General features: G+C 36.1%; 4 protein-coding genes and 1 long non-coding RNA gene across 6 annotated transcripts in view; 1 reads left to right on the forward strand and 4 right to left on the reverse strand.

Moving 5' to 3' along the window:
* Positions 1-2,120: 2,120 nt before the first annotated feature.
* On the reverse strand, positions 2,121-7,360 carry LOC111460016 (AP-5 complex subunit mu-like). Its single transcript, XM_023103094.1, has 7 exons — positions 7,313-7,360; positions 6,693-6,720; positions 5,600-6,051; positions 5,422-5,562; positions 4,588-4,644; positions 2,975-3,111; positions 2,121-2,487 (listed from the first exon to the last, which is right to left on the reverse strand). Exons 1-6 carry the CDS (start codon positions 7,358-7,360, stop codon positions 3,055-3,057), a joined length of 783 nt encoding a protein of 260 aa, XP_022958862.1. The 3' UTR covers positions 2,121-2,487; positions 2,975-3,054.
* A 608-nt stretch (positions 7,361-7,968) lies between these two features.
* On the reverse strand, positions 7,969-13,623 carry LOC111460178 (F-box/LRR-repeat protein 4-like). 2 transcript variants are annotated; one of them, XM_023103310.1, is made up of 9 exons: positions 13,226-13,623; positions 12,218-12,457; positions 10,928-11,334; positions 10,423-10,608; positions 9,975-10,167; positions 9,347-9,423; positions 9,133-9,283; positions 8,677-9,019; positions 7,969-8,113 (listed from the first exon to the last, which is right to left on the reverse strand). In XM_023103310.1, the coding sequence occupies exons 1-8, from the start codon at positions 13,598-13,600 to the stop codon at positions 8,723-8,725; spliced, it is 1,926 nt and encodes a 641-aa protein (XP_022959078.1). In that variant the 5' UTR covers positions 13,601-13,623; the 3' UTR covers positions 7,969-8,113; positions 8,677-8,722. The 2 variants fall into 2 exon arrangements, with proteins under 2 accessions (XP_022959078.1, XP_022959077.1); XM_023103309.1 differs by lacking the exon at positions 7,969-8,113 and having other exon boundaries at positions 8,434-9,019.
* A 909-nt stretch (positions 13,624-14,532) lies between these two features.
* Positions 14,533-21,382, reverse strand: part of LOC111460184 — an 18,543-nt gene continuing 11,693 nt past the window's right edge. Inside the window, exon 2 of the long non-coding RNA XR_002713387.1 lies at positions 14,533-14,714. This is a non-coding gene — a long non-coding RNA (uncharacterized LOC111460184). The remainder of the gene's footprint in view (positions 14,715-21,382) is intronic.
* Positions 14,539-18,415, forward strand: LOC111460182 (calcium-binding protein 39). Its single transcript, XM_023103316.1, has 11 exons — positions 14,539-14,917; positions 15,069-15,233; positions 15,325-15,443; positions 15,627-15,701; positions 16,319-16,412; positions 16,514-16,573; positions 16,940-17,005; positions 17,098-17,196; positions 17,303-17,347; positions 17,879-17,981; positions 18,092-18,415. Exons 1-11 carry the CDS (start codon positions 14,795-14,797, stop codon positions 18,178-18,180), a joined length of 1,038 nt encoding a protein of 345 aa, XP_022959084.1. The 5' UTR covers positions 14,539-14,794; the 3' UTR covers positions 18,181-18,415.
* The window catches only part of LOC111460183 (BI1-like protein), a 3,693-nt gene continuing 1,972 nt past the window's right edge, over positions 19,662-21,382 (reverse strand). The window contains exons 2-4 of the mRNA XM_023103317.1: positions 21,138-21,251; positions 20,875-21,032; positions 19,662-20,053 (exon numbers count right to left, since the gene is read on the reverse strand). Coding sequence (XP_022959085.1) covers positions 19,847-20,053; positions 20,875-21,032; positions 21,138-21,251 — 479 coding nt within the window. The 3' untranslated portion in view covers positions 19,662-19,846. The remainder of the gene's footprint in view (positions 20,054-20,874; positions 21,033-21,137; positions 21,252-21,382) is intronic.

Consider the following 21,382-nt stretch of genomic DNA (forward strand, 5'->3'; position numbering starts at 1 on the left):
GGAATTTTAAGCTTCAAAATATTAGTATTTACAAAAATAAAAAAAAAACTTGCAATTTTTATTTATTTATTAAAATTTGTTAATTTTGACAAAGTTATTAAGTTGCTAATTTCCACTAATTAAACTTCAATTTTTGAAATATTATTAAAATTAACGAGTTTATAAAATTAAATATTTTTTGGTTAAACTAGTACGTAATTTGATGAAAAATGAATAGAAATAGAAATAACAATATTTAACAAAGTCGAGGGTCAAATTTGATAAAATTGAAAGACGAGCGAAATTTGATACCTTTTAAAATGTTTAGACGAACCCTAAACCCTAAAATTTAAGTGAAAACAATTTTTAATTTAAGATGAAAATTTTGCCTAAAGGTAAAGTAATTTCCCTAGTGGCTCACTTGGGCTTTCTTTTCACTAAGTTGCTGACATAAAACGCTGTCGTTTTATGGTATTTTTGTGGGCCTACAAAGGGTTTGAGAGAGAAAGAGAGAGGTAAGCCTATTGCTTTTCCAAACCCTACTGGGCCCACAATAATGGGCCTGGAGAGAGAGAGAGAGAGAGAGAGAGAGAGAGAGAGAGAGAGAGAGAGAGAGAGAGATATGGAAAGTAATATTAGAATGGAAATAGAGAGTGTAAGCAATGAGGGCATCATGTTCCCTCTGTTCCAAACCCAAAAGTGGAATTACTTTTTCCAAAATCCGCCATTGTTCTTTTTTTTAACATTTTCTCACGAGGTCTCAACCCAAACCCCAATTTAGATTTCTTCTTCTTTCCTATGAATATTTAACATCGAAAATGGTGGCATTGCCCACATCTTGGAACTCTAAATATGCATTTTCTTTTCCTTTTTCTTCTAGCCTTCTAGCAAATAAGATTAACATCATTAATAATTACGAGTAATAAGTGTCGTGATCGTGTTGGTTTAAAGCATGTTTATGGTCGCATGTCGGATGTTCCGATCAAACTTGTCTAGGATGTGTTGTCTATGACTGCATGCTCATTCCAAGCATCTTAAATATGTCCTTACTGTTTCATGCTCTGTGTGATATCCCACATTGGTTGGGGAGGAGAACAAACCACCATTTATAAGCGTGTGGAAACCTTCCCCTAGCAGACACGTTTTAAAGCTTTGAGGGGAAGCCCGAAAGAGAAAACCCAAAAGCGGACCATATCTGCTAACCATTTATAAGCGTGTGGAAACCTTCCCCTAGCAGACACGTTTTAAAGCTTTGAGGGGAAGCCCGAAAGAGAAAACCCAAAAGCGGACCATATCTGCTAGCGGTGAATCTGGGTCGTTACACTCTGTTACTGGAGTTTATGATCATTCACCACAATCATATCTAAACTTGACTAAAATACCCCAAAATGTACTATAAGAGATGCGACTAGTTGTCAATTCTTACTACGTGAACTATAAGCTATGACGTGTCTTTCTTTACTTATATCCCGTATAACAACTTTCAAGCTTACTTTCAAACTCTTTTTAAAAAATCTCTCAACGCTCACGTTTTCTTAAACATTCCTTGCAAACAAGCAAACACCGACATTTTTCACGTCGTCCAAATTCTCACGATAACATGTTTGCTAGGTTAAAAATTGTGACAATAAACACGATCTCCTCCTTTCATTATCTCAAAAAATATAGCAAATTTTCGAAAATATATTTTTTTAAAAAAATCTACATTATATAGAATTAGAAAAATAAGTTTAAATACTGTTTTGACCCTGAACTTTCATATAAATTTCATTTCAATTTCTTAAAATGTGGTTCCCAAACATTCATTACAAATTAAACATAAATATATTTTTACTTTATTCAAGCAGTTGCTTACAAGTTTATATCGTCCAACAAAAAAAATAATAAAATAAAGCACACGCATTCTAGATAAAATGATTTACAAATATAAAATTAAAAGGATACAAAAATTTAGACACAAAAACATATCACTTGAATGTTTGGGAACCATAAAGGAGTGCACTATGAAAGTTCAGGAATAAAACAGATTTAAACTTTTTAAAAATGCATTAATCAATAAATTTAAATCCATTTTCCCTTTATTTTTGTAAAAGTTCAAATAATTTTTTATTTTGAAAAATATGTTTGAATTATTAGGTCTCTAAGATCATTTTCTCTGATCTTGGTTCCTTCTCTCTTTCAGTTCTCTCTCTAGACTAGATTTGGCGGGGGCGGAGAATACCAATTCCGTTTCCAATGGTTTGAGCTTGAAAACAACCTACTAACTATCGATAGGCGAGAACATACAGCTATTTATTGGCTGCTTCGCCTATCTATTCTATTATGGCAGGCTTGGAGACAAGCGAGGAAGTCTATAGAATTTATAAGTGTACCGAGGCGTACCTTAAGAAGGCCAGAGGCTGATTGTGAGGGGCACCAGATGACCAACCAGGCAGACAAGTGCAATTAGAGGGTACCAAAAAGCTTCTCTGCATGCACTGTAATGAGAACAGGACAAGCAGGTGCACACTGCTTCCAAATGAAAATAAAATATATAAATATATTAACAAAAAGAAAATATAGCACAATGATTTTTTTGGTGTTCTTATGTAATCATTAGCTTATGTGCCTTATCTTCTTACGTGACAAATCGAAGCCGGACGAAGGGCAATGACACGAAATGCATAACGCGGTGGAAAAAAATAGGTACGTATAATTTTCAGACAAACCTGTTACACTAAGACCACAGAAACACGTATGGGTTCAAGGTTTTTTTTAGATTGTACAATTTTAAAAATCTTTAAATAAAATTCCTATTATCTCAAAAAAAAAAAAAAAAAAACAATCAACCTCGAATTAAGGAATTTATTCTATGAATACCACCTAAAATGTCTATTTTTTTTATTAAATTAGAAAAGGATGTGAGTTATAAAAATTTGCAAACAAAATAAGTATTTAAAATAATTTTCGAAACAAAGACGTACAATAGGAAACAGGGGTAGAGTGGTAATTTTACCCTTATCTTGTGTGTGCGCATGGAGATAATTTCAAGCACTCACCAATTTGGCGCTAAATTGGAGTACTCGACGCCCGTTTTCAGGCGAACTCCAGCGGTGAATTGGGTCGTCGTCTCTTTTTCAAGAGCATATTTTTCTATCAAAATATTAAGACAATGAAATGACTAATCAAAATAATAACATAAGAATCACTATCTTCTAAATTCATCTTGGACCCTAACAACCCCTAATTTCATGTTATACAATGAGAAATAGAATTGGATTGAAAGTGTTGACATTGATATTTACAAGCTTTAAATAGGATACAAACTAACAATTAATACCTACCAATAAAGAAAATATAAACTAATTAAATATTGAGAATAAAATAAAATATATTATAAATTAAATCATAAAGGAGAGAATATTAAGATATATTCCATAAATAATATATTCTCAAAATATTATATCTCAACATTCCCCTCAAGTTGTAGAGTGTATGTTAATCACATCCAACTTGTTTTTATGAGTATAGATCAATAACACTCAAGTTGTCTTTACGAGTATAGGACAATAACACTCAAGTTGTCTTTACGAGTATAGGATAATAACACTCAAGTTGTCTTTACGAGTACAGGACAATAACACTCAAGTTGTCTTTACGAGTACAGGACAATAACACTCAAGTTGTCTTTGAGAAGAGAGTGTAGGTCAATAACACTTTTGTCTTCCTAGTAGTGAAAATAGAGAGTGTAGGTCAATAACACTCAAGTTGTCTTTGAGAAGAGAGTGTAGAACACTTTTGTCTTCCCAGTAGTGAAAATAGAGAGTGTAGGTCAATAACACTCAAGTTGTCTTTGAGAAGAGAGTGTAGAACACTTTTGTCTTCCCAGTAGTGAAAATAGAGAGTGTAGGTCAATAACACTCAAGTTGTCTTTGAGAAGAGAGTATAAGTCAATAACACTTTTGTCTTCCCAGTAGTGAAAATAGAGAGGGTAGGTCAATAACACTCAAGTTGTCTTTGAGAAGAGAGTGCAGGTCAATAACACTTTTATCTTCCCAGTAGTGAAAATAGAGAGTGTAGGTCAATAACACTCAAGTTGTCTTTGAGAAGAGAGTGTAGGTCAATTTGTCTTCCTAGTAGTGAAAATAGAGAGTGTAGGTCAATAACACTCAAGTTGTCTTTGAGAAGAGAGTGTAGAACACTTTTGTCTTCCCAGTAGTGAAAATAGAGAGTGTAGGTCAATAACACTCAAGTTGTCTTTGAGAAGAGAGTGTAGAACACTTTTGTCTTCCCAGTAGTGAAAATAGAGAGTGTAGGTCAATAACACTCAAGTTGTCTTTGAGAAGAGAGTGTAGGTCAATAACACTTTTATCTTCCCAATAGTGAAAATAGAGAGGGTAGGTCAATAACACTCGACAAGTTGAGTGACTTTGGGCAAGCAAGCTCTAACTACTCTGAAAAAGAAACTTCATTTATGTCAACTAAACCTAAAACCATACTGATTTAATATCTATATGTACTGATAAATGCATGCTATCGACAGTCGAATCCACCCATTAGTACTGTCGCAAGGAGTGGCCTAGCTTACTAAAGGAGGATAAAATCTACATAGCACAATCAGAAACTCACAGATTTAGGATCGACAGATATTCCTGATAATGATGCCCCTAAAATCTTGAAGGATACCTGAAATCAGAATTCATAAAAAGTAAGCGTTCCAGTCAACTTGCTATACACCGTCTCAAATTGGTACCAGCCAACCATCATTAATCCTAAATATGGGATTACCCATCTACGAGATGTGCGTACGATGCCTTGTGAACATATGAGACATAACAAAAGAAAAAATATTGATGATCGTCAGGAGCAGTTTTGTTTTAAGTAGAACTACCAAATAAGTAGACAAAAAATCCCAACATACCATCAGACAAGCACAGATAAGTAGGGCATTTCACTAAGTATTTCCACCTTGTTAACCACACGAAGATAATTATATAAAACCATGATTTTTAACACGAGCAAAAGGCAAGAGGAAGATGCAGAAGGTTTCATGCCATGACATTCAAGCTATATCTAAAGTGGAATTAAATCATATGAAAATTACAATGGGTTGGAGAAAATATTTTCAAAACCATGATCAATCCTTGCACAAATTCAACATTCCATCCATTTTTGAGTTGTTATATATATGTGTGTGCGTGTGTGTGTATTAAACTCGCTGAAACACCCATCTGGAGTAAAAGTATAGAAACTCGCGAGCTATGGGGACAGAACATGTCTACAACATTCTAGGATGGCAGAATAAATGATAATGGCAGCAAATATATGATAATGGTAGGAAACATGAGGACATTCAACTTGCGATGATGGGAGAATGTTGGCGTGAGAACGTTATAACAAGATTGAGCTCAAGTCTAAGCAATGAAACGTTGTAATGCTTAATAGTACAGAAGAAGAGTTTACCTTCGCATAATTGTATGCCTGCCAGCAAAATGGCTCCTCTAGTTCGACTGGAGGAAGATGATCCTTGCTCATTTTCTCCATTAAAAATTCCTCAATACTGACCACATCGCTTGCGCTCTCAGCCTCGATATCACTATCTGCCTCCTCTACACTAGAAGAGGCAGAACTTGAAGAATGCAAGCTTCGGATTTGCCAGGGTGAAAAACCTAATAGTTCCAGGAAAAGTTGCCTCAACACTTTTTCCCAAGAGCCCTCGTCCAGTTGCTAAAATTTTCCACTCAACTGAATGCTCGGTAGTAGAAACTGTTCCAATTGAAGGAGTTCCATCGAAAGATACAATCCTTCTTCTAGGAAAGGGCATAGTTACAGTACAGAATTCCATAGACAGAGGAGCTTTATAACCTTCCATCAGGCACAACTTGAACAAAAAAGCACCTTTATCCTCAGAGACCATGAATAATTGGTAAAATCCTTTAACAGGAGGCCAAAAAGCACACATTGCCTGATAACGCATTAAAACAAAATTACCAAGTGGGGGAGGAAACATCACAGCTTGCTTATCTATGCCATGTTCAGGAACTTGGGCACAAGGATGGAATGAAAATCCCTCAATGTGAGTCTTATTAGACCCTGCAAAGGGGAAGGAAACATCAGGCAGTCTTTATTAGAACTTTCTTTATATGACCACAAATTCTTTTTTTTGAATTTTAACGAACATAACAACTAATTACAGCATATTTCCATAATTCTTTTATGCATTCAGCCTTCGTCAAAAGCAATAACAGAATACTTTGTGAGAACAATATCAAACCACACACGTTGTGACGACAAAGATTTGCATTTACTAAAATCATGAGACCAGCAACCACCTGTTAATCTACTGCACGAGGTAGATTGATATTACATTAATTGATGACGAAGAATAGTGAGAAGAGAACAATACTACACACACACTTATTGATGACAATGCCTTATATTTAGCACATCCTCAAACCAGTGACACCAGAAAAACTACTGTATGTGCTAGATCGATATTACATTTAGTGATGACAAAGTTTTGGGAGAATAAGATCACAGCACACACTTAATGATGACATAAACTTGCTATAGATTGATTTTCCAATTGACGCACATCACAACCGTGACATAAAAGCTTGTGCACTACAACTAGGCCATCAACTTAGTAGAAAGGAAGGAATAAATTACTTCCTAACTAGTTTTTGAACAAGCAAAAAAATATATAGGAGTAGAAGTGAACAATCTCAACTAACCTCTTCCTTCTCTCAACAAATGCAGCAGCTAACTCAGAATCATTCGAAAGTACTGGAGACACGCTAGACGTGAGATCGTCTGAAGTACATCTACCATTCTCGGTCTTGCATGCTGTTCGCCACCGCCTCTCCACCACTGGAAACCTCCTGTAAAGGAAAGCCAAAAGCAAACTGTATTTTCTTGATCTCGCGTGGAAGAAGCAGTTAGAGAATCAAATAGAGGTGGAATCTCGGAGATTAGGCTATTGAAATATGAAGAAAATATACAACCACATCGTTTGCCTTGCAGCAATTTTTCTCGCATTCAACCTCTGAAATGCCTCATCAAAAATATCCACCGAAACATCAAAATCAAAAGCAAGTTAACAGTGAGAAAGTAATTCCATCTTTCGAGTACGATTCCATGGAAAGAAAAAACAAGTATTCATCATACAAGCAGGCATCGCTAATTCGAAAGGAAAACAAACGGAAAAATTCTAAAATAAAAAGAAAAGATCAAGCTATTCAATTGCGACGCCACAGAAATTAAACATGAAACTGAAAAAAGAATAATCCAAACAACAACGATTCTTCTCACTCAAGGATAATCAGATGAGGAAATGATAACCTGGAGAAAATACCAGCGTCGAAATCGCTGAAGATCCAAATGGCTCTGATGCTGCAACCATCAGGCACTGGCTTCTTCTCCGCGACGGGTGCTCAATAACGGCCCGAAGAATGGCTTATATAAGGTTGGATGCAGAACGACAGGGAGCGGTGTTGTCTATTCGTTTTGCAACGGGCAAATCCATAAAAAAAGAAAATTCCAAATTTAAAGTAAATTATTTTGCAGTAAAAGTGAAATTTTCTATCATGTTGAGTTATAGGGAAAATTAATATTTTTCAGCCAAACTAAATTTAGATTAATCAAATTATGACCTGAAATTTAAATTTAAGTTAATAAAGTTAATATGGTGTGAATGATCCCAAAATTAAAATGAAATTGTACGACACTTGTTCGCTGTTATAACTCTTGATGATTGTACGACACTTGTTATAACTCAGCGAACAAGTTAGCCGGTAAAAAATTCAAACTTCACAAACAACGTTGGCGTATGCTCGAGACTCGAGTCACATTTGAAAGAAATATTTTAGAAATATGCTAAAAGTAATTTGAAAAAAAAAAACAATGTTATAAGTTAAAAGCGATTAGACAACAAAAGTTTTAATAATATATAACACAGATGGAAAGAATTAACAATTAGCCACATTCCTTTATAGTACATTTCAAGGGCATTTTAGCTGATGAATATAGACATAATTTTGGCGAACAATCATACACCTCTCTATTGAGACAACATGAAATAGTAAAAACCTATCTAAGCATGTAAAAGGGATTTGAAACGAACATACGGTCATGAACACGCCTTGGACAAACACGACTGGGACATCCAACATGCAACCATAGACAACACGCTTTAGAAAGCATGATCATGACATTAGCAAATAGAGTTATATGACTGATGAAATACAAATATATCTAATAGTGCTTCGCTAAGCAATTCACACATCATATAAAGATAGACGACCTTTTTTCCAACGAACCACACTTATTGACCTCCAATCGAAGTAGGAGCACGAGTAGGTAGACAACTCTCACGTAAAACTAAAAAAAAAAAATGATAAAATATAATAGTAAAAAGATAAAAGAAGTAATACCCTTAAAACCTTTGTTTGAAGAAGAATATTCATTCTTCGTTCATGCTAGAACTGAGGCATTAAGATCGCCGCTTAATTGTACTCTATAAATTATTATTATTAACGATGATAATTAGGTAAAGCATCAATAGCTCTGCCAATATTCTCTCTTGACAAAACCATTGCTCCCATGTTGTCTTCTTTTGCATTTAAATATTAAAATGAAAGATACAGCACAAAACAACAACCAATGGCAGCGGAAAAGTGAAACAATAACAGAATTAGATGGAGCAAGATAACGTCTTACTGGAACTTAACCATCATGAACACGAACACGAACACGAGAATGTGATTTAGAGGTCCACGCAAAGGTAGGAAATAACTGAGCCCGCACGTCGTTTCGTTCTCTCACTCACCTTCCATTTCTCGACCAGAATTTTCTTTATGTTGGGGCAGCTAGAAACGACAGTGGCGACCCCAGCTGCGGTAATGCTGGGACAATAGACCATGTGACACGATTCGAGCATCGAGCACCCCTTCACTAAATGCATTATACCTGCATCAGTTATCTGGTGACAGTGAGACAGTACCACGTCCTCAAGCAAGGGGCAGCCTTCTCCTAACTCAGCCATTGCCATATCTCCCAAGTTCTGTCCAAAGATATTGATTTTGTTTGGATAAGTACTAGCAGATTCTGAGAAGTTCATTTCGACTAAAACGTACACTTCGAGTCTCGCCTTCAGAGAGAGAACGAGGGGCATACCTCAAGAACGCTTACGTCCAAGAAACACAATTGGGGACAACCTCTAGCAATGGCTGCGATTCCGACGTCACCAATGCGGTGGCACCCACTAACATTCAGTTGATGAAGGGAACATCCCTTGCCGATGGCAATAAGCGCCTCATCGCCAACCCTACGAAAAATTAAAACCATGAGATGTTGAGGGAGGGAGGCAAGGAGGGGGATAAGAATGTACCTATCACAAAATCTGAGGCTCAAATCTATGAGGAGATTGCAATTCTCTCCAACAGCTATAATTCCTGCATTCCCAATCTAGCTCCAAAGAAAACACTTCATTAATAGTGAAACTTCTTCCTTCCCACTAGAATGTCATATCTTAATGCAGCATATAAAGCTCAACCACATCCAACTTGTTTTATCAATTGAATGAACAGATAATACCTTCTACAAAATAGTATTCTTGATTATTTCGTATAAAGACCAGATATACGAAAATCAAATTCTATGGTTTCTGAAAGTGAACGCCCAACATTAAACTCAATAGATAAATTGTCGCCAACTTTCACCATTGTATGCGAACTACAAATTTTCGAAGTGTCACTGAGATAATCGATAATCGATAATATAAACGATGATATTAGTTGTTCTTTATTTCTCTTTTTCAGAAAAAAAAACAACTAATTTGGGCAGCCATCCTGCTAAACTCAATCTGGTTATGATCACTGAGAACAGCAGTAAGACTAAAATATATCGATATATTTATTAAAAATAAAATTGAAGCAAAAACTAGAGTGTAATAATGATTTATATGATTGATGCAGTAGACAAGAGAGAGAGAGAGAGAGAGAGAGAGAGACAGAGACCTCATAGCATCGACGAATATGGAGTTTCTTCAAATTTCTGCATCCTTTGGCTATACCGCATATTGCCTCGTCTCCAATTTTCGAGCAATCTACCAAATGGAGAGCTTGTAAGAACTTGCAATTTTGACCAATTCCAAGAAGACCAGAGTTAACAATCTTTTGGCAATACAGCAAAGCCAATTCAGTGAGCTGGCTGCAAGATAGGGAAAATGAAGAGAGATTCAGATAGAAACAACAAAAACCAGATAATGACCAGGAGAAAAATTACTGTGATTAAACAGGAACGGCCATTGATACACCAGTCGGACGCTTGCTATAAATGAGAATCGCTCCATGGAAAGAACCCACCCAACAACAAGGGTAATGCAAGTATTTAGATAATAAACCTAGACAATACATCCATTTGAATATTCTAGAAAAATTTTCAGGAGTTCGAAAGAAACAGTACGGGCAAGATTTTCCGATGGATTCAAGTCCCATGGTTCCAATGTTGTGGCAGCCATTAACTTCAAGATGTGTTAGTCCTTTACAACCAGCTGCAACTGCTTCCAAGCCTATATCACTCAGGTAATAACAATCACTTAGAGTGAGATTCTTTAACTTCTTGCAGCCTACTCCAATGGCACGTAATCCCCTGAATCATTAGAAAAATGTGGGTGGGTAAATAAATGAAGAATGCTGAGATCAAGATTCTTCCTGATGCTGGTATCTGTCAACCATTAACACACACATCATTTGGAGAAGAATATCAAACATAATGTTCAGTGCTCAATGAACTCAAACCCTGCATCTGTAATCTTAAACCAAGGGGAAAAATCCCCAAATACTATAATAATTCCTTGGCCTTCAAATAAGAAGCTGCTTACTCAAAAAAGGGTAATAGATCATCATAAAAATGAAGTGTGTAGACAGAAATAATCAGAGTTTTTTTTTCCTGTTTAAAAGAAACTTACTTGTCTGTAAATTCCTGAAAACTGTATAAAGCCAATAGTTCCAGAAAAGGACACAAGGAGCCTACAGCTACCAAAGCTTCGTCTGTGACATTTGTACACTGTAGCTTTAAAACTTTAAGAAGTGTGCATCCTTGGGCAAGAGAAAGCACCCCTTTGTCATGGATAACTTCTGAATCTAGCGATATGGACTCCAGATATTTACAGTGCATGCCTACAGCTTCTAGTGCGACATCCGTTATCTTGGCACAAGCAGCCATACCAAATGATTTTAATGATTTCCCACAGCCACGGGATAATTCAACCAAACCAACGTCAGTCAGCCCTTCACAAAAACGAAAATTTACATCTTTGAGTAGTTTACAGAATACCCCAACTGCAGCTACACCTCTATCCCCAACATAGCAACCCTAGGAAACATCAGAGTAGAACAAATACTTCTCAGAAGGAACATTGACCTATATTGTAAGTAACCTTGAGAATAAGAGGCATGGGTGGCAATGCATTGGGGAAACTATGATTATTATTGATACAAACCTCCAGACATAGTTAATCTTAAAATAAATTCTGATTCAGTAAAGCTAGACATCAGCTAGCAATTCCAGCCGAAGAAACCCCATTACGTTACAAAATTCCAGTCAAAAGCCTGACTCAGAAATACTTTCAGCTACTACACTTATATATTGCCAACTCAGCTATCCCACTGGGATAAAGCCGTTGGTCACGAAAGAGACCAAGTTCTATAGTGAAAGTACTTCAATAAGTGAAGACCGTGTATAAGCAGGTTGTGCCATCTGTCTATAGTGAAAGTACTTCAATAAGTGAAGACCGTGTATAAGCAGGTTGTGCCATCTGTCTTTTCTGAAGCCATTTCGATGTATAAATGTTAAATGACACAATGCAAGGAAATGGACATGCCAAACCATGGTGGCCACCTTCCTACCTAGGATATTAAATATCTAGCATGTTAGCTGTCACCAAATGTTTAGGCGTCACCAAGCATGAACACCCACAGTTACCAAAAACAAGAAGGTGAAAAGAAAAGGAAAAGATGTGATGTGCCACCAAAATGAGTTGAGTTTCGAAAAGATAACTGCAGAACGCAGTAGATACGCAACAGTAAAAGACCAGGGACATGATTCTTGATTATCTGGAAAAACATCTATAACAACTATTTTTAGAATAATAAAAGGGTTCTTTAAATGAATTTCAAGCTATCAATTCCACTAAAAGTTCACATCCGTGATTTAGGGATTTTTCTTCAATAAATTAGGAAACTAGACTACGAATTACCTGTAGATCCAGTGACTTCAAAAATTTGCACTTCTCAGCAAGGGATGTCAAGCCCTGACTTGAAATATTCGAGCACCAAATTAAACTCAGTTTCTCAAGGTTCGGAAAACCTACGGAGAGGGCAATTAGCCCAGCATCAGACAGGCAAGAAGACTCTGCCGCACCTTCAGTCCCGGTATTATGAATTGCATGATGTGACTTAAATGGCAAGCGCATGACCTCATTGCGCCGTCTTCTTCCCTGCATAGACATTCCCAATAAAATTTTGACATTTTTACAATGCTTATTCAATTTCAAGCTCAAACTTTTAGTTTCATTAAATGAAATCTTTACAATTAAACAATCAGAGGAGTTAATATCATCACAAAAATGACCCAAAAAGCTAATGAATTGATCGTCCAAAACAACCAACATAGTATCCATAATCCAGCCAATTTAGTGGTTATAAGAACATTCAAACCCAGCACGTGAAAACGTTGCCACAACAAAAACCAGCACCTAAGGATTATAAAATGCTACGCCTATTTATGAATCTATAAGATAGTAACTCAACAAACAAAGGTGATTTGCCCAAATCGGGGGTTCAATTTGATGAAATTAAAAAAACTTCAAAGTTTTGACGCAAAAACCTTAGCAATGAATTTCAGCTCCCTGAATAAGACAGTTTCTCGAGCTCTCTAGCAAAAAAGGATGGGTTGGGTTGGCCTAAATCAAACTTGCACGGTAAAGTCCCCTATGTAACATTGAACCACTCTGCCAATTACTCTCTCCTTTTCTTCTGACCTAAATGCACACCACTATTCCCCAACGATGTGTTCTTATATGAGCACTATTCCAGTTCACTCTCCAAAGTACTCGATAAGCGGATCAAATTCTCCAATTACACACAATACACTCGTGAAATCAAACCAACAAGCAAAATTCCAATCCTAAAAACTCAGAAATGGCATCATCCATAAGCCTAAATGAATATCAAGTAGACAATTGAGGTCAAAATTAATGGCTTACTGAATGGAGGGGGAGAGATATCGCCAAGCGCTCGTCAATGTGGACATTTTTTACATTGACGAAACGACGAGCAAGGAGCTGAACAAAAAGGTCGGGGCTACCCGTTGCGCCAATTCGCAGAGTGGTTCGGCTGAGGCGCTCGAGCTTGAGCCAACGCCTGCAGACGAGAGAACAAGCATCTCGACTCAGCTTCGAGTCAAGGTACCGGAAGATCTCAACGATTAGTTCGTCAGGAAGAACCGTATTGATCCAATCATGGCCACGCATCGAGTACGATGAACTTTCAATCTCTCGTCGCTGAAATTTCAGACCGGAATTTGTTGGCATCAGAAAGAAGCAGAAATAAAAGCGCGGAGGGAAATCGGAGGAAGGCATTTATATCTGGAGGATCGGTGGAGTCGGCGGTTTGGCTGGAGAGGGAAATAAGTAATTTACCATAATACCCTTGTCTCTGTTGATAACTGCCAGCACGCCATGTGTCCACGTGTCCACCCCGTAACTTTCCCTTCGTCTCATACAATTTTCTGAGAAAAAATCAATTAAAATATTATTTTTCCTACAAAACAATTACTAAAATCAAACATTTATAAGTTATCTGACTAATATTAATTATAAATATAAAATATTTTTAATATTAGTATTAATTTTTAAAATAGGGTTTTTGTATTGTAATTCTAATTTTTGAGTTGATTGAGTTGACCTGATAAAAAAGATGTAAATAGCGGAATTAATCAGAAATTTCAGTCCAACTCAGCCACTATGGTTTAGTTGATAGTCTAAATTGGTCGAGTTCTATGATCATATAAACACTCCTAATATTCTACACAACTTTAAAGATAACGACACTAGAGTTAAAACACAATTAAACTCGAATCTCGTTTTCTTTAAAATTATATAAGTTTTTTAACAAAAATAAATTTTCATAAGGATTTAAAAACTAATAATTTAAAGTGTATTATATAGAATGATTGAAATAATTAATAGTATTTAAAAATAATAATAAATAAAAATACTTTAAATGATTGGAGAATAGAACTTAAAAATAAATAATAATAAAACCCACATAATTATGCATTTATGTATTTATTTAATAGAATTAAAAGGGAGGACGACAATCGTTAGGTCAAACCGATGCATCGGAAAATTGACAACCATCCAAACGACGTCGCTTCAAGTCTGTCCATGACAAGATCATCCAATTGGTTAAACCAAACAGCCCGCATTGTTCTTCCCTCGTCGAGTTCCATCGTCGATTTCGTAAGCATACGCTATACTCGGGAATGATAATGCAACGTTATTCTTTTTTGGTTTTCATTGATTTGATTATTGAAGATTGAAAAAATGTGAATGTTTGGTTGAAGATTCCGTCAGAATTTTACACGGACAATCGAATACGGAACAACAGAGAAGCTTCAGGAGGAAGACGAAGAAGAAGAAGAAGACTCCGACCTGCGGCGCTTCTGCTTTTCTTTGATTCGTTGCGGTTCTGCTAATTCTGAAGAATTCACCTAAGATCGCCAGGGAAAAAGTTGAGGAACGACGGTAGGAACTTGATTTGCACTATAGATCATGTCGTTCTCATTCTTCAAGCCATCAAGGCCTAAAACCCCCCAGGAGGTGGCCAGATTCATCAAGGACAGCCTTATGGCACTCGATACCAAAACCGTCGTCGAAGTTAAAGCTCTTGAAAAGGTTAGTCTCATTTCCTCGCATTATGTAACCAATTTTTCTTTTGGTTGGGGATGATTTGGACTTACTTTTAGGTTTACAAGAATTGTTTGGTGAAATTCCTTCGCCTCAGAATCAGAGATTATTTAAACATTTGAATGATCCTTTGCCTCAGGCTATGGAAGAAGTTGAGAAGAACTTCGTAATTATGAGATGTATGCTTATTGGAGACGCGGAGGTTGAACCGAATGCGGATCAAGTTTCACAGCTAGTGGAGGAGATATGTAAAGAGTGTGTTATCGATCTTCTAATTCACAAATTGCCTGTTCTTGGATGGGAAGTAAGTCATGTCTTAACATTTCTTACAGTTAATCGCCAGGACAAACGTGTATCTTAATCATTCTTCAGATTGACAATGTTTCTTGATGTAGGCAAGAAAGGACCTTGTCCTTTGTTGGTCCATATTGTTGAAACAAAAGGTTGGCACCACTTATTGCTGTGTACAGTACATTGAGAATCATTTCGAGTTGCTAGACTTTCTCGTTGTGTGGTAAGTTCAAGAATATCACTTCCTGGATTAGTTCATATCTGTGTCAAGTCATGAACAATTTCTCTTGTAGACAATGGAATGATTTTGTATAATTGCTAAGATCATTTCTTGGGAGGTTCTATACAAGTTCAGTACTACCATTTGCAGTCTGCTTACTTCTTTCCCGAAACTTATTACGTGCAGCTATGACAACAAAGAGATTGCTGTGAACTGTGGAACCATGTTGAGGGAATGCATTAAATTTCCAACTCTTGCAAAGTAAGATGCATGCTCTTTTTTCAAACTGACCGTCAAGGTTTCAACAATGTGCTAAAGTTGGTGTTACTTTGTTCATCGATAATAGGTTGATGCTACTTTATAATGTACGAAACGAAATTCTACGATTCAGGGAAGTTCCGTAGTTGGTCCTTGCTGACAAGATTGTTAGGAAGTATTATACAAGTTTGGAGTAGAAAGAACTCGTTTCTCGTAGTATGGGCATGCTTTACAGTCTAGAAACCTTATGTTTGCATATTTTTTACATTTTTTTTCCTCGAATTTTTGGCACTAACTACTATCATTCCTTCATTCTTCATATTTAATAATCCATCGCATAGTTGCTGTATGTATTCTAAATTGCCCCAGCGTCCAAGACTTGTATTTGATTTTCATGTGTCTTAAACCCATTTGACTAACTCTGTTGAATACGTACCCCACTTTTAGAACAAATTACCTTATGAATTCGAACAGAAGGTTACGCATGTGAAATCTTTTAGAGAACTCAACGTGTGTGATTTTCCAATCACTGCAAGTTATTGTTAGATGAGAAAGTTGTCATTTCAGTTTCTAAGAGGGAGTTCATTTCTTCACAGTTTATTTTTGTAGTGATTTCTCAGATACATATTGGAGTCTGCATGTTTTGAATTGTTCTTCAAGTTTGTGGAGTTACCAAATTTTGATGTTGCATCGGATGCATTTTCTACTTTTAAGGTTAGACATAAGTTGCTGGTATTATATGTTTTCTTTATGATGCAAAGTGTGTTAGATTTGATATCCATAGTGCAAACTTGAAACAAGTGCATTTCTGGCAGGACCTGCTTACCAAACATGGAAATATAGTTTCCAACTTCTTGGGCGCTCATTACGTTGAGGTACGTTGTTTCGTTTCTTTTGACCATTTTATATGTATACTCGGTTAGATTTTACTCATAGTCTCAATTTTGCCACTTCGAATGTCTTAATCCTCATAGTTCAATTTATTTCACCTCCATTCTTCCTTAAATATATTGATTTAGCCCAATGTTAATCAAAAGCGACTAAATCCAAGGACTGGATTTCCAAATCGACCTGTATAGTGTTACGAAAATGGCAACAGTTATGAAATTGTGTAGAGCCCTGCTCTTCTGGGATAGAAATGAACATATTTCTTTGAGTTTATTTTTATCCCTCAAGTTATTACTATTTGATTTTTTTTTATGACTTCGTTTTTGGTCATATAATGAGAGATTATTTTCCAGTTCTTTGACAGATATGAAACACTCCTGACATCTTCCAATTATGTAACTAGAAGACAGTCATTGAAGGTCCATTCTCATGGCGGCTTTTTAATTTCCTTTTATATGGCTATAAACATAATTAGACAATGTTCTGATGACAAATGTTTTTTTGAGCTCAGCTTCTGTCAGAATTCTTATTGGAATCTCCAAATTCACAAATAATGAAGCGATACATTCTAGAAGTTCGGAATATGAAAGTGATGATGACTCTATTAAAGGTAGTTATTACTACTTATAGAATTTATCCAATTTGTTCAACATTTGCTAGCATTATTTTCCATGGATGCTCAAGCATTTTCCCTATTCTTGGCCTTTTCCAAGCAGGATTCTAGCAAGAACATCCAACTGTCTGCTTTTCACATATTCAAGGTATTGTATGCTGCTCTTTTTTTGGACCTTGGTATGCCCGTAATTATTGCCTTGTTGATGTATTATCGTCGTAGTCGCCTTTTCTTTGCATCTTGCTGGTTTAGCAACCTGCCGGATTCAGCACCTTGAGAATAGTTCAAATAGTTCTGTTGTTAAGTAGTGACATTAACCATAGCATGAAATTTCAATAAACATTCAAATTCTGAACATTATATATATATATATATATATATTTGGGATCTCTGGAGTTCCGTGACCGCATTATGTTTCCATACCCTGAACGTTTCGCCGTCTCCTAATCCGATTCCGAGTGACGTGAGATTTTCGATTGTTACGTAACCTAGAGGCTTGACTTCAGAGCTTTTGGAGGTTGCTGACAAAAGTTCCTTCTCAAAATGGTGGGAACCATTGTGAATTCCTGCTACTTGATGATCAAATGGAAATATTTAGAATATGAACAAGGCAATTGGTTCTATGATAGCCATTGTATAATGGCTATAACTTGGATAATTTTGTCCAACTTTTTTGCAGGTTTTTGTCGCGAATCCTAATAAGCCACGCGAAATCAAGGTTATTCTAGCGAAAAACCACGAAAAGCTTCTGGAATTGCTTCATGATCTCTCTCCTGGGAAAGGTTCTTAGTTTAAAATGGCAGAATTATTGTCACATTATATGCTCTCTTCTTAAATGCTTGATGCTATGCTAGTTGAAGTTCATTCATCATGGTATCTGATTCTATTACAGGTGCTGAAGACGAACAGTACGAAGAAGAAAAAGAGTTGATCATCAAAGAAATAGAAAGAGTTTCACGCCTCCAACACCTTGCTCGATAAAATCGTTCTCCCACGTCGTGCTTTATCCCCCCGAAACCATGCCTGTTGAGTGAGTTTGCATCTAAAATGCACGAGAGATTGATTATTTGCCAAAGCACAAGTTATTAATGTATAAATAATTTTCTTTACTGTGAAACAATGTTGTTGCAAATTGCAAATTGAAGGTGTCTGTAATTAATATTGCTTGAAGGCACTTTTCAGCCAAGAAAATGCCTGCTGCCCATCTCTCAAGTAAGTGTGAATTGTTCAACGTTCTTCTAAGATGCAAAATACAGGTCAAACAAGAAGAGAGGAATTGCTGGTATTGTAAGGAAACCGATCAGATTTCCTTTTTAACTGATCATTTGGTTGCAATTTACCAGAATTTTACTAGACCAGAGGTTTAAAATGGAAAAGAATAGAAAGGATCGATGAACTAGGTAAATATCAAATCTTTTCATTTCACTAGTACATTCAGATTCTTTTTTTTATTGATGTTTAATTACGAGTTTATTCTTCTTAGAATATTCTTACATTACAAGTTTAATTCATAAATTTCGAGATTGGTATATATTTGATATTTGAATGTCAGCCTTTTTTAAGAGAAAACTCCCTTCTCGTCAATAGACTCGAATGTAAAGGAGTGTGGTTTGTGAGATAATTTCCCATCTCTTTCTTTATCATTGAGAAATTTGGATATTGGTTTGTGAAAGAGTGTGGTTTGTTCGATAATTTCCTATCTCTTTATCATTGAGAAATTTGGATATTTCAAAATTTAGGAAATTTGTGGAGAACATAATTATTTTGTGGATTTTTCAAGAACAACGAGCAGATTTTCCAAGAACAACGAGACAACGAACAGTGAGATGCTGTGCTTGTTGTTTGACAAATTCTTGTTTGATAATTTCTTATATCTCTATCAATGAAATGTTTGAATTTTTCAAATTTATATGAACATTCAAAAGAGAAATACTATTCCCACTTAGATCAAGACATAACTTTTACTCGTTCAAATAATAAGAACTAATATAAAGCACGGTCAAGAACGACGAACCTCTTTTATGATATAGACATACATTTTGCAACTTTTATGATATAGACATACATTTTACAAGTTGGTCACTACGAGCAATTCTTAGAGCCTATTAAACATTTATTATTAAATATTAAAAAAAAAAAAAAGAAAAAAAAAAAGAGGACATCATGACCACAAATCTTAAAATTCAAGCCAGATTGATTTAACCTTATATTTGAAAACAATCTATATGTCTAAATCTCAACAACATAATCATTCAATACCCTTTTTTCTTTAATTAAAGAAAAAAAACAATATTCTCTCAAATCCGACTTATTTTTAATTTTAAAAAGCTGAATCTAACAAATATCATCCAATCCCAATTAATCCCTTCTGAAGAGGACAAAGAAGCAAGAACTCTGAGCAAATTGGACCAAAGTATGAGGTCAAGAATTTACAAACAAAGCATTATGTATATATAACACAGTTTAGGTGAACACATTGAACTAAAGTATCAAACTTCATTCAGTCAGAATAAAAACTAAAAGGCAACAACAAGAACGTTGTTCAGAGTATTATGTACTATTTCACCGACAGTTATTTTTAAGCATTTATATAATAAAGCAACCGCATGATGGAAGCCTGAGTTCAGGTAGAGAAAACTCTGTCCGCCTAATTGTCTCCCTGTCTCAGCATCCGCAAAATGGTCAGGAACAAGTTCAGGATATCCAGATAAAGAGTTATTGCAGCCCATATGTATTCATCATATGTGAAGCGCTTGATCAGATTGTCTGTATCATATATAATGTACCCCGCGAAAATTATCGCACCAATTCCACCGTAAACGGCAGTGGAGGTAGGACCGAGAGGGAAGAATGCCTACAATACACAACATATACAGTTATGAGCTAACGATTTGGTCGAAGTTCAGTTAAATTTTATCGCGGGTACCCAGCGAGGTAAAAGTGATAAATATAAAGCTAGAGTCAGTAGGGCCACTGTGGAGTAAAGGGGCAGAAAATGACCTGAATGAAGCTAGTAAGAACGAGGATCATTAAGGCAGTAAACACTTGTGAGCTAATGATTTGGTTGAAGTTATGTTAAATTTTATTGTCGGTACCCAGCGTGGTAAAAGTGATAAATATAAAGCTAGAGTCACTAGAGCCACTGTGGAGTTAAGGGGTAGAAAATGACCTGAATGAAGCTAGTAAGGACGAGGATCATTGGGGCAGTAAACACTTTTGAGCTAATGATTTGGTCGAAGTTCAGTTAAATTTTATCGTTGGTACCCAGCGAGGTAAAAGTCATAAATATAAAGCTAGAGTCAGTAGGGCCACTGTGGAGTAAAGGGCAGAAAATGACCTGAATGAAGCTAGTAAGAACGAGGATCATTAGGACAGTAAACACACTTGTGAGCTAATGATTTGGTCGAAGTTAAGTTAATTTTATTGACGGTACCCAGCGTGGTAAAAGTGATAAATATGAAGCTAGAGTCACTAGAGCCACTGTGGAGTGAAGGGGCAGAAAATGACCAGAATGAAGCTAGTAAGGACAAGGATCATTAGGACAGTAAACACTTAGAGCTAATGATTTGGTCGAAGTTAAGTTAAATTTTATTGACGGTACCCAGCATGGTAAAAGTGATATATAAGAAGCTAGAGTCAATAGAGCCACTGTGGAGTAAAGGGGCAGAAAATGACCTGGATGAAGCTAGTAAGGACGAGGACCATTAGGGCAGTAAACAAGAATGGTCCAAGATAGCTGAAGTCCTTGCCCTTCTTTGAGGCCCAGAAGGTGTACCCGGTTAAGGAAGAAACTACTGCTGAGGTCAAAATTAGTGCTTCAAGCACGATCCTTCCTGCAATCACCACACCACAGAATCATAGATTTTGATCATCACCAGGACATTTAATCAAGCTTACATCTTATTAGCAAGTCTGAACAGTTTACTGTAGATACTAACCATCGGTGTTAGCACAGCTAACGCCAACTGTGAGGCTAAGTGTAGTCGTAAAAAGTCCGAGGAAGACAAGGTTCAGAGGGTGCTTCTGCCTATAAATGTACATGGGCCATAATACTGCAAATATTTGGAGTTATTGAATGATATTTTACCATATGTTAACTAAGAAATGAAACAATTCACATAAAAAAATTGATGGAAAAATAATGTTTTTGGAATGGAAGACCAAAAAAAAAAAAAAAAAAAAA

This window comes from Cucurbita moschata, unplaced genomic scaffold, assembly GCF_002738365.1.
Source record: "Cucurbita moschata cultivar Rifu unplaced genomic scaffold, Cmos_1.0 Cmo_Scf00023, whole genome shotgun sequence".
Taxonomy (NCBI): domain Eukaryota; kingdom Viridiplantae; phylum Streptophyta; class Magnoliopsida; order Cucurbitales; family Cucurbitaceae; genus Cucurbita; species Cucurbita moschata.